Here is a 12,770-nt window from a genome sequence, read left to right on the forward strand (position 1 = left end):
GTACCTGTGATTTTCTCTCTGGGTCTTGGCATTCGGGGCACATGGTGAGCCTGGTACAGATGAGCCAGTCAGAGCAGGAAGGAGAAGTCACCATCCTCCTACTTATGAATTTTGTCTGGAGTCAGCCCTGACACAGAAAAGGGGGTTCCAGGACACTTTATACCGCCTGGAAGAAGCGTCCAAGTATGTAGGTCAAGGGTTGGCAAGCTACAACCCCTTAGTCAGATCCAGCCCTCGACCTGTTTTGTATACTCTGAGCTAGAAATGGTTGTTACAGGGCTTGTAGACCCTCAGTGTTTACTATCTGGCCCTTTACAGAAAAAGTTTGCCCCATCCTGATGTAGATAATCAGGCCTGCAAGTTCAGGGCCAAAGCCTACTTCAAAGTAAGAGGCCTACTTCAGACGGGGCAGGCCCTGTTCCACCTGTGTATTCCAGAGATTTTATGCTTGTGCTTAGCAGAGGGATTGTGGTGTCCGTCCTCCCAGCTACAACCCTAGTGGCCACACCTTCTGTTGTTAGGCGGAGCTGGGCAGGGACCCAGGGTCACAAAGTGGACTAGGCCTGAGGGAAGTGTAAATGCACTTGGCTCATTTCCTTAGGGAAATCCATGTTTGTAAACTGATGAGCAAACCCGGCACCTCGCTAGGTCATCTTCACCCCTTTTTATTTGAGAGGGACAGTTTTCCCTCAGGTGAGCCCAGGTACTTGAAGCTGAGAGCATGATGGCGCGTGGATCCCAGAATCCCCCCTCCATGGGGACCAGCTTTCTGCCTCCACAAAGGGGGTCAGAAACAAGTCCCCAGAGGCCCGGCTTTGCTCCTGGTTGCCCTGATTGCAGACAAGGGCTCGGTTGTGTATCTTCTTGTGGAAGAGGCTTGAATGCTCGCTGCCCCTGCCTTGCTATTCCTCCCATGGGGGTTGGTTTTTGAAGAAAGTGGAAGGCTCTCCAGGGAGTTTCAGGTACATTCTTCTTACCGTGTTTTAGTTCAGCCTAAAAAGAAACCCACACTGGTATTTACTGAGCAGGGCCTATTATGTGTTGATACTATGCTGAGCACTGTAAGGGCTACAGAAGCAATTAAGGTACAAAGCCTACATGGGAGCCCTGTTTCCCCCTCTCCAGTCCATGTTGTTGGGTGTGGAACATAATAGGAGGTACTCAATAATTGCTATTGAATCACTGAACCCTTCCTCCAGAAATTTAAATGGCTCCCCAGTGTCTTCCATTAGAGGCCTTGCTTTGCCATCAGGCATTTGTAGCTTATCAGAGTTTGGCCCCTACCTGTTTGTCCATTTTCCTCCCCCACTGTTGCTCAGGCTGCAGGCCCATTTACCATTTTCAGAACATGCCAATGTCTATGCCTTTGGCCAGCCTGGAATGAATGCCTTGTCTGGTAATTGTCTGTTGTTATTCTGATGATGGATTCTCCCAACCTCACTGACCCAAGCAGTCCTTTCTCTCCTTCTATACCCAGCTCAAATGTCATCTCTAGGAGCCTTCTGACGTACTCCCACCTCCAGTTAAGATGATTGTCCTCCTTCCTATATTCCCAGGGTAAAAAAGACGACTTACAGAGTACTTGATATGTACCAGAAACTGTTCTAAGCCCTTTTCATTAGTTTCTTCATTAGTTTATTTAATCCTCGCCACAGGTTCAACAGAGTGGTTCTGCAGTATTGTTAGCTGTCTTTTACAACTAAAGTAACTGAAGCAATAAAGATTAAGTAGCTTTCCAAAGGTTTCATAGCTAGTAGGTGTCAGAACCAAAATTGGAACCCAGAAGTGCAGTTGCATCGTGCCTTAACCACAAACTACCCTGTCTCTCCCAGTATTATATTGGTTATACCAAGTGCTCTTGATTGCCCTTTGTGGGTGTGTTTCTGCATTATGAGCCTCTATGGGCATGGCTATTTCTTTTCCATATTAGTACCCTCATAGCCCTTAAAAGTATTTTACAAGTAGTGGGTGCTCAGTACTTGAAGTACACTAAGTCCATCTTCCTGCTTTTGATGCACTGGAAGGGACCCTTTCTTGTAGGGATGGCTGGTCCAGCAGTAGTGTTCAAGGTAAGTAAGATTCAGCTCTCCTCGAAGTTCAGAACACAAGGCTGAGCCAGCTGCCGTGGAAACCCCTGGGAATAAACTACCTTACCTGCCTCTCAGGTACTGTCCAGCCTGGGCTGCTCTAGGTATTATGTACCTGAGTGTCAGGAAACCATGAAGGTCAGCATCCTAAAATGCTCAGAGAGATAAGCGACACTGCCTTGCCCTTAGTGGGACATTTTCCCACGGGGAGATTCCTGAGAGTGAATGACTAAAGGGAGGTAAACTACTGGGTCAACCTATCGGATGCGTTCAGGGGTTACTTAGTGCTTCTGTAAAGAAATTCAGAGTACTTTTTAGACCTTCGGGATGTTCTCTTTGCTGCTTCTGAAGCAGTCCTGTGGGTCTAGGAAGGATCGATCTCTCTCTCTCTCTCTCTGTCTGATATAGTTGCTCTCAATCTTTATTATTGCTGTGACTACTACGATTTTTAATTTAAAAACTTACACATACTTGGAACAGGTGTAGACATCGCAGAAATCCCACTTTCCAAAGATCACCACCACTACCACCAGCAGCAGCTGGCTGTGTTTCCTTAAAGACATTTTCCCCCCCACAAATCTATACAAATTATCAGATTGTATTTAAAAAACAAAAATGGGGTTATTGTTAACATTTTTCCCCCAGCACCTTTCTTTTTTTCACATGACAGTACATTTGACCATCTTATTAGGAAGGGTCTGATCCTGTTCCAAGCTGGGTTGGAATTGCATCTGTATAGTCAGTCCATCTGTGGACCAGCACTGATTACAGAATGCAAGCACCACGTGGACTCCATGCCTTACTGCTTCCATAAAAGCACTCCTAATGACAAGAGTAAACACTCTGCACAGGGGCTTGGGTGTAGCCGCAAGCACCTGCTGCACCTGCCAGATAGCTTTGAAGTCAAATGTTTATCTTACATGTTCATTTTATTTTAATGCATTATCTATCACCCGGTAAAACTGATAGTTTAGAGACATGCATTCTCTTTATCCTGCGTCTTTGCGTACGGTAGGGTATACGTGGCTCCGGGAGACTTACAGGAAGTGTGTTGAGGAATATCGGAGTTCTGAGTGGACAAATAAGGAATTGTCTCAATCAGGGGGAGGGGACTTCTCATTTTGAGTGATTGGACCCGTGAGGTCCCTTCTGGGCCTTGTCTTTTCTTCAGGTTTTTGGTTTATTCTGAAAATTATTGCCATTAGGGATTACCCCTCTAGGGCAATCAGCCTAAAAAAAGGTATCACTTGCAGTACTTATACCCATTAGATCCGTTGACCAAATGGCTTAGTATTATAGAAAGCAGAGCCGGGAAGCCAGGTAAGCCTATATCATTTTGAGGCTTGTAGGATGATGATAATACCTAGATAATAATAAAAATATCTAACACTGATAGAGGCTTACTGTGTGCCAGGCATCTTCCTTTACCTGCCTTTTACCCTTGAGATTCAGAGAGATTAAATAGTTCGCTCATAATCAACACAGCCTAGTAGGTGTTGGAACCTGTGTATGTGCGTGTGCACCTGTGTAGGTATGTACATGTGTGTGCATACTGTGTGTGTGTGTGTGTGTGTGTGTGTGTGTGTGTGTGTGTGATGTGGTGCAGGAGAAGAGCCCTTCCTTTTCTCTGCAGAATTGTGCTGTGGCTCAGATCCAGCCTACCAGACAAGATTATTGAGCATCACAGACTTGGGTTACCTGCCTGGTGTGGGTTACACTCTGATGTGTGTGCAAATGCCAGCTGTTTTCACCACCAGTCCAAGTGGCCTGCAGTCAAAGGGTTACCTTTCTCTGGAGGCCCTCGAATTCCCATCAGTGTCGCGGATCGTCAGCTAAGAGAGCTCCGTGCCGGGACGGCTTGGTTCCTCTTTGGCCAGCATGACTGGCGATGAGCTTTGAAGGTTTATTGCAAAGTTGGCCATGTGTCAGGCCACGTCTCACCCTGAGGTCACTGGACTCAAAGCTTGCCCAGAGGAGAGTGAGGATGAAGAAGGATCTTGAAACCAAATCACATGGCTGAAAGAACTGGGGTTGTTCAGTGCAGAAGAAAGGAGGTTCAGGCCTGTGAAGAGTAAAGGGAATTCTGTGGCAGTCCCCGAGGGCACCCCGGGTCCATTAGGTAGGAGTTCTGAGGAAGAACTTGTAAGTTCATTATCAGGAAGCTAGAGGTGTCAGGTAGCAAAATGGGGTACCTCAGAGGGAGGCAGTGCTGTGTGTGGAAGCGCTGATGTGTCCCAAATGTGCTCTCACCTGTACTTGGAAAATGTTACCTTCAGGCTGGGTGTCCACCTGCCAGGAGCACTGTTGGGTTAGGGGGTTCCTTTGTAGGCTGGCAGGTTGGCATTCAAAGGTCTTTTACAATCATATCCAACCCTGGGCTTCTTGGATGCAGGGTACTTTTGCCCAGAAGCTGCCCTGTGGACCAGTGCAGATCTGTGACCCTGCAAACCAGGTTGGGGGGGTGTATTAGTTTGCTAGGGTTGCTGCAAAAAGGTACCACAGGCCAGGTGACTTAAGCAGCAGCAATGTATCGTCTCACGGTTGTGGAGACCGGAAGTCCAAAATCAAGGTGTCAGCAGGGTTGGTTCCTTAGGGGGGGCTGTGAGGGAAGGGTCTGTTCCAGGCCCTTCTCCTTCGCATGCTCACATGGTGTTCTTCCTGTATGCGTGTCTGTCTCCCAATTTCCCCGTTATATAAGGACACCAGTTATTTGGGATTAGGACCCACACTAATGACCTCATTTTAACTTCTGTAACCTCTATAAAGACCCTATTTTCAAATAAAGTCACGTTCTGAGGTGCTAGGGGTTAGGACTTCAACATAATACATTTTAGGGGGACACAGTTCAACCCATCACAGGGACAAGCAGTGCTCTCATGAGTGCAGTTGGCTGTGGGCTGGGCACTCTGGGTGCTGCTTTGGCCCTCTGGGGTTTTGTTGTTGTTGTTTTTAATGGTAGGATCACTTCTCTCTGGAAGATGTCACAGTAGGACCAGGCTGTGACAATAGGATGAAATAAACGTGTGGTGTTAAGTACATTGTCATTGTTGTGCAACCATCACCACCGTCCAGCTCCAGAATTTTTTCATCTTTTGGAACTGAAACTCCATACCCATTAAAGGATAACTCAGCCCCTGGCAACCGCCATTCTGCTCTCTGTCTCCATGAATTTGACTACTCTAGGGACCTCATGTAAGTGGAAGCATATTGGATTTGTCCTTTTGTGCCTGCCTTATTTCACTGAGCATAACGTCCTCAAGTTTCCTCCATGTTGTAGCATGTGTCAGATTTCTCTTCCTTTATAAGGCTGTATAATATTCTATTCTATGTACGTACCACATTTTATTCAGGCATTGACGGACATTTGGGATGTTTCTACCTTTTGGCTGTTGTGAATAATGCTGCTGTGAACATGGGTATATCGACGTTTAAAAAAATGTTGTGATTGAACACGTACATGTCTGTTATAGGAAAAGCCAACACAGAGTCAAGTAGAAAGCACCCTCCTACCCCATCACCACTGTGTATAGTTTGGCCTCTATCCTTCTAGCTGTATTTTGGCCTATGGATGTGAAATCAGATCGTTCTGTACCGTCACGGAACATGAGCCATTAAAAAAAAATGTTTGAACTCTGTGAAACTGTTCAGTAGTTTCCTAAATAAGGAAAACATAAAACATAAGCAGTGAGGTGATGAGTGCCTGTGATGGGCCAGGCAAAGGCTGGTCTTACCGCAGCGTCCCCTGGGAGATTGGTACCGTCATCACCAGTGCTAAGTAGGGGAAAGAGGCTCTGAGAAGCCCCAGGTCATCTGGCTGCTGCAGTCGCAAATGCAGGTTCATAACAGGCCTCTTCTCTCGTCTCTCTTAGGCAAATGTCTGCAGACTACGGCTGACCGTACCTCCTGAGAGTCCAGTGTCTGAGTCAAGTGGAAAGAAGGTTGAAAGAAGAGAGAAGGTAGGCCATCTCTGAAGCGAAGCCCTGACTGGTTCCCATCTTTGTACTCTTTTTCATTTTAACCCCTTTTCCTGCCATCCTCCATCCAGGCTATTCACAGAGCCTGCATGTCAGCAGCTGTGTGATGAAAGGCCCTGTTGCTCTTGCCACCCATCTGCCATCTTCCCAGAAGTCAGGCTGCTTTGCTGCCCCTTGTCCCTGCTCTTGCTTCTTGGTGAATGTAGGCTCTGTGTGACCTTGAGGCTCCAGGAGTGCTGGCCTTAGTGACGGGTGCTGTGGCTGGGAACGTGTTTTTCCTGAAAGAGCCTCATCCCGTTGAGTCAAAGGGCCCATTGTGAGCTGCCCCTGAGCCTTTCTCTGTGGCTGGAGCCGGAGGCCCCACTCACATGGTGGAGGGGTTGCCTGGAGAGGAACAGCCCAGCAGCAGCTCTGCCGTGGCAAGGGCATCCGGCTGCAGGGAGGAGTTGTGCAGGCGTTTTTGTGCCAGCTGCTGTGCTACATGCTGGGCCACAAAGATAGCTCTGACCTTGGCCTTGCCTTGAGAAACTCGTAGTTTTGCAGGTGAGACAGACGTATAAGTAAACCAAGATGACGTGATCGTTCGAATGTTAGGCTCCAGAAGTGTAAGCAGGGCTCTGGGAACATGGAGAGTTGGGCCATATCAAAGGACCCAGAAGCCTGTTTGAAAGGGCTCTCACTGGTAAAAATGGAAAAGTTTCAACGTTAAAAAGAATTAATGACAGTGATGAGCCGTGGCACATTGAATAATAAAAAAACTTCATGGATTTATAGGAATAATCAGAGAGAGAGATTCAGAGAGAGATTATAAAAGGGAAAGCTGTTCCTTATATGGCATCGGCTGATAAATTTAGAAAATCTGCTTTGTAACCCCCAGGTCAGGTCATCAATAAATACAAATAGTAATTGGTGGAAGATTACTGTGGAGCAGTATATTCACGTGAGCTCAAGAGTGTTAGTACCTCACTGATCACTTACTGACTCTCAAGGTACAATATGCCACAAGATGGTAGCCAGTAGTTCTACCAGGTGATCCGATTCAGCATTACCAATAGTGGGCAGCCTGGTATTACGTGACTTCTGATGTGATACAATTCAGAAGTAAACGATGTTACCAGTAATATTCATGCCAACTTGTTTAATTGAATCTAGTAATAAGGACACAGAAAAATCCAAAATGTGGGACTGTCTACAAAAAATTAGCCAGGCTCCCTTAATAAATTCAATGTTATTTAAGAAAAATGAGAATCTATTAGAGATAAAAGGGATTAGAGAGACCTAATATCATTATAACGAATTAAACCTTAATTAAATCCTGGATCCAAAAAAAAATCTATAAAAGATATATTGGGATAACTATACAGTTTTGAATATGAACCCATATATTACATATTATTGAATGAATAGTACTTTTCTTACTTGTGATAATGGTACATTGGTTACGTAGTTTATTCTTCCAACTTCTCTGTACCTTTGAGCATTCTCCAAAGAAAAAGTTTGCGGGTAAAATCTCATAACCAAAGAGAGAGGGAGTGGTCAGGCTTTGGCTGCTGGACCCTGGCTGATGACCAGGGGCCTGTGTTGCTGGGAGAAGGGGTCCCCTTCTGCCCTCACCAATCCCCTCCCTGTCCTTCCTTTCAAAGCTGATAGATTGGTCAGAGAAGTGGCCCTGGGCTGTGTCCAGGGGTTCATGGGCAGCTTAGCACATGGGGAATCAGAACGAGTGCTTGCTGGAGAAAGGGGCCCAGGCTGGGGTGAGTGACAGGACAAGGGCCCCATATGCATGGTAGGCACAGTGGGAAATTTGGTCTTCGGGAGTTAGACCCGAGCTGCACGCCTGAGGAGATGTTTGTGAGGGGCTTCTGGGTGCTGACACTGGGACAGTGGATGATGTGAGGCACCGGAGGGCATGTCACTGCACAAGAATAGTCAAGTATTCCCGAAGAAAGAGGCAATGTGTTCTATGTCACAGGTGCATTGGTAACCACGTTGTGTACCGATTTGCCTATTGGTCTTGAACAGTGCTTTTCAAACTTTTAAAAGCAATTAGACCCTCCTTTTTTTTTCTTTGTTTTTTTTTTTTGATCAAAATGTCATCCTGAACCAGGATGTAATCCAGGTGAAAGTGGTGCTGGTGGGGGACAAAGTCCTTCCAGTCTCCCTGCACCCTACAGCTTCCTGCCTGGGAACTCAAGGGGCGTGCGGAGAAATGCTGGGGGAGAGGATGCGCCAGGATGCTTCTTAGACTGGGGGGACCAGGTGTGCAGCCTGAGTGCCCATCTCTGATGCATCAGTGACTCACTGCAGAAGAACTGGGGTAGAGAGGAGGAGGGTGCAGCTGGCTGTTACCCCAGAACTGAAGTCCTTGGGTGGTGGCCGCACTTGAAGGTCCTGGTGGTAACGGTGAGGCTGTTCTGGGTGATTTCGTCACCATGTCCTAGCCAGGTGCCTGGTCTTGAGTCATTGGGAGCCAGAGGCAGGCACCAGCAAGGAGGCCCTGGGGGTGCCAGCTCCTCTGACGTGCCTTCGGTGTGGCTGCCCCTCTCTGTGACATCACACATAGCCCACAAAACTGCAAGATGCCGGGAACACTGGTGAAGTGACTTTGGTTCCTGTGGTGGAGTCTGTGGCGTGCAAAGGCGGGGTTTGGAGCTCGCTCGGATGTAGAAGCTGTAAATGGCCCAGTGGCTTGCTGATAAAGTGAAACTTCTCAGAGGGTTTCCAGGGCCCTGTTAGAGCTTCAGCCGGCTGAGGGCAGGACTGGGCCTTGTTCTTTTTCACAGTCATGGAGGATGCTTAGTGTCTTTTGAGGACCTAAGGATGCCATGGGGCAGCTGGCCACACACAGACACCATTGCCAGCTGGGCCATTCTGTCTACTGGCCCCAAATCATCAGGAAGAGGAATTACAGTGGAGCAGGGGGAAGGGTATAGCAGGTGGTACAGGTTGCCCAGCTTCAGGATGGGGTGTTTGGAGGCTTCTGGAGGTAATTACAACAGAGGCAGCGTCTTTCTCTGGAGTCATGGGTTCCTTGGGTGGATGTGGACGGCTTCCTGCTCCTAAGGCAGATGCCCAGCTGCCTGCTTCTCTTTGTCTTTCTCTTAAGGAAGATCCCACCCGCCCCGAGACTGCTTTCCCCAGTCCACGGGTGGCTCCCAGATACTTTGTTTCTCTGCTATTAGTTTCCTCATCTTTCAAGTGGGCACATTGAGGTCTACCTGCAGAGAGTAACTGAGCTAGTATATGCAAAGGTCCCACCACAGTGTCTGGCCTGTAACACTGATTAGAGAGGCGATGACTTAATGCCAAATTGCTTCCCCTTTTTTGTCAAACCCAGTGGCCCTCGTTCTTCGCTTTTCTCCCCTGTCCCCCCTGGAGAAGTCGTTCTCCTTCCTGAAACTGCCTGTCCTGCATCTCCTCCTCCCTTTTGGGCTGTGCCTGCTGCATCTTTTCTGATGTTATTATGTCCTCCTCTGAGCATCCCTCTGCCAATACACCTGGGCCTCACCTCCTCTCTCTGCACAAACCTTACCTCAGAGAACTCCTCCATACACAGGTTGGCCGCTTTCGGGAGGATGCACACCCCGTACATCAGCTTTGCTCTCCCGAGTCCTGTCCTGCTGGTGGCCGAGTTGGTGTTCAGTGTTCTCTGCGTGGTGTTACTTTTATGGACAGATATTTTATTGCTGTATTACCATTATTTTAGTATTTATAAGTATGAAATCTGGATCATTTATGAGTCTCTGCCCAGCCACACTCAGTTTATCCAAGTCTCCTCACCCTTCAAGACCCTACTGAAGGCCCGCTTCCCCACGACCTTCCTGGACTGCCTGTGCTTGGGTGATTATCCCCTCTCTTGAGCTACAGGACACCCAGGCTACCCTCTCCCTTGGCACCTAGCCATCTGCTGCTAAGCACTCCACATGTGTATACATACATATTCCTGCAACATCCGTGTACAACATGTCCATATATACACACACTTAAAAATGTGCAGTCTTTTAATTGTGTCCATAGTTGGCGCTTAGTGCGTGACTGTGGATTATGGTGATTCAGTTTTGTTTCCTTGGGCTGCCATAAAAAAGTTGCACAAACTGGGGGGCTTAAACAGCAGAAATTTATGGCGTCCCAGTCTTGGAGGCTGAAAGTCCGGGATCACGGTATCCGCAGGGCTGTGCTCTCTCTGAGGGCTCCAGGGAAGAATGCTTCCTTGCCTCTTTCAGTTTCTGGAGCCTGTTGGCAATCCCTGGCTGTGGCAGCATCACTCCAGCTTTACATGCTGTTCTCCCTGTGTGTGTTTGTCTCTGAATCCAATTTGTCCTCTTTCTGTAAGGACACTAGTCATATAGGATTAGGTCTTAACTCCAGTGACCTCTTCTTAACTTGACCCTGTCTCCAAATAAGGCCAAATTCTGAGGCACTGGGGAAGGGGGCTCCAACGTGCTCTCTATTTGCAGGATACTGTTCAACCCCTGATAAGTTTCTTTGTGGAATATTATCACCTTAAATTGTATTAACAACTCGGGCAAATGAGCAATGGACTTTTATTTGTATATTAAACGTCATTAGTTATATGGAAGAGGAAATGCTGATTAGTTTGTAGACACAAATTTTGTGTTGAGGGATTGATGACATGTTTATTAAATTGTTGAACATTAAAATTAAAGTTGGTAGTAGATAATTTTTTTTTTTTTTTGCGGTACGCGGGCCTCTCGCTGTTGTGGCCTCTCCCGTTGCGGAGCACAGGCTCCGGACGCGCAGGCTCAGCGGCCACGGCTCACGGGCCCAGCCGCTCCGCGGCACGTGGGCTCCTCCCGGACCGGGGCACGAACCCGTGTCCCCTGCATCGGCAGGCGGACTCCCAACCACTGCGCCACCAGGGAAGCCCGGTAGTAGATAATTTTGTAATTAAACCCCTATCATTTTCAAAGAACTTTGTGGATGTATGTATCCATATTCCTGTCCAGATCTATGTGCAAGTATTCTTATGCATACACAGATCCATACATACACAGAGAAGTAAGAGATAGAACCAACACCAGCTATTAAACCTTTATCGTGTTGAATCAGGGTCTCACTGCATAGTTGAATTTTAGAGAATACGATCTGAGCTCTGCCTATTCGGAGGCTATGCGATGGCGAGGTGTTTCCAAAGTGACAAAGTAGCTTGAAGTGGATAATATTTTAATTAGCTCTTAGCATCCTTCTGTCATAGATGTCCTTTAGTGACTTGTGTTTTTAAAGAAGTTTCTCGACCTTGGAGAACCCTGAGTGAGGGAGAGCGGATATATGTGTATGTATGAAAAGTCAGGGGCTTTTCTAGCCCAGTAAAATGGTTAAAAGGAAACCCTTGCCATTCGGTTTTATAGTCCTTGTTCCCTTAAAAGCCCCGGATGAATAAGCCTGCTGCATTCTCATCCTTGGTGTGACTGTTTATACAACATCACGGGCTGTTGCCAGATGAGGGAGTGTGCTGCTGTGATTCAGATGGGGCTGGAGCTGCCCTGGTGATAGCGTGTAGGACTCTATGTGCCTCTCAGAGATAGCAGCCCCTGGAGGGCAAAGAGGCCTGGGTTCTAGTGCTGGCTGCCTGATGCCTCGAGGTCGTGGTCGGGTCACTCAAGTCATCTCCAGGGGCCTCAAATTCCTCTTCTAGCAGATGGAAATGTTAGCCTGGAGCCAGCATTTCCCCACATTTCTTTAGTTCTGGAACTCTTTATTCAAACGAATATGTACGACAGCACCATCTGTAGAATGGTGAAAGTGCAGTGGCTGTGGTTTAACATAAGGTCAGGGCTGCGTCGGCTGCCCCAGCAGCGCTGCCGCCCCACAACCTCATTGGACACTGAGGAGGGGCCAGGCGATTGCGCACCAAGCTCTTGAATTTTCCTAGCAGAGAAACCAAGGCCAGTTCAGGGGTGAGTGTTTCACTGTCATAGTAAATCTGGTGACTGTGATGGGAATAGCAATAGGATCCAAGAGGAGAGAGGTGGACAGACAGGCGGAAGCATCCAGACAGATGTGGAGAATTTAGTAGGAAATCAGATGCTCGGAAACGTAAAGCCCCCACCGCTAACAATAGAATCTGTCAGTTATCTGCTAGTGTGCCCAGCAGTGCACTAGATGATTTATGTATATTATTCCATGTATTCCTTAAAACAAGCTTCTGAAATTCGTGGTATTTTCCCCCTTTTACTGTTCAGGACCCTGAAACAGTGAAGTTAAGTCACTGGCACAGGGCCACACAGCTAGTAGTACTAGTAGTTCTGTCTCGGATCTGTGCCCCGGCCGTGTCGTCATGGTGATGTCAACTTGCACACTTCCTCCTCTCAGGAAAGTCTGTTGTATCAGTCGAGGTAACTTACCTAAGGTGTGTACTATACCCCTGGGTTCCAGAAAAGAACTGATCCTCCCACCTCCCTGAAGATATTCTTCTCCTTCTCTTTTTCCTGGAGTGTTTAGGCCTGAGCAGCTATTGTCTGCTTAGAATGGAGTAATATCTTTAAGATACTACTTAGAGATATCTTTACAGAGAGAGTTTATCTTTAGAGTAAAATAAAGAGTAATATCTCTAAGATATTAGTATAGAGTAATATCTTTAAGAGGTTACTCTTATAAGGATACTGTCATTAGAACTACATTCTCTTGTGGGATTTCTGCTTGGCTAGAATTTTTCTTTCCCTTCTCATTTTTTTTTTTTTTTTTTTCC

General features: G+C 47.2%; 1 protein-coding gene across 3 annotated transcripts in view; it reads left to right on the forward strand.

The window, feature by feature from the left end:
• MYZAP (myocardial zonula adherens protein) overlaps positions 1-12,770 on the forward strand; it is a 102,617-nt gene that overhangs the window by 4,847 nt on the left and 85,000 nt on the right. For all 3 annotated transcript variants that reach the window (XR_003006262.1, XM_024767785.1, XM_024767787.1), the window contains exon 2: positions 5,957-6,043. Coding sequence is in view for 2 of the 3 variants with exons in the window: in XM_024767785.1 (XP_024623553.1) it covers positions 5,957-6,043 (87 nt within the window). In the remaining variant the exon portion in view is untranslated. The remainder of the gene's footprint in view (positions 1-5,956; positions 6,044-12,770) is intronic.

This window comes from Neophocaena asiaeorientalis, unplaced genomic scaffold (genome assembly GCF_003031525.2).
Source record: "Neophocaena asiaeorientalis asiaeorientalis breed wild unplaced genomic scaffold, Neophocaena_asiaeorientalis_V1.1 scaffold71, whole genome shotgun sequence".
Classification (NCBI taxonomy): Eukaryota; Metazoa; Chordata; class Mammalia; order Artiodactyla; family Phocoenidae; genus Neophocaena; species Neophocaena asiaeorientalis.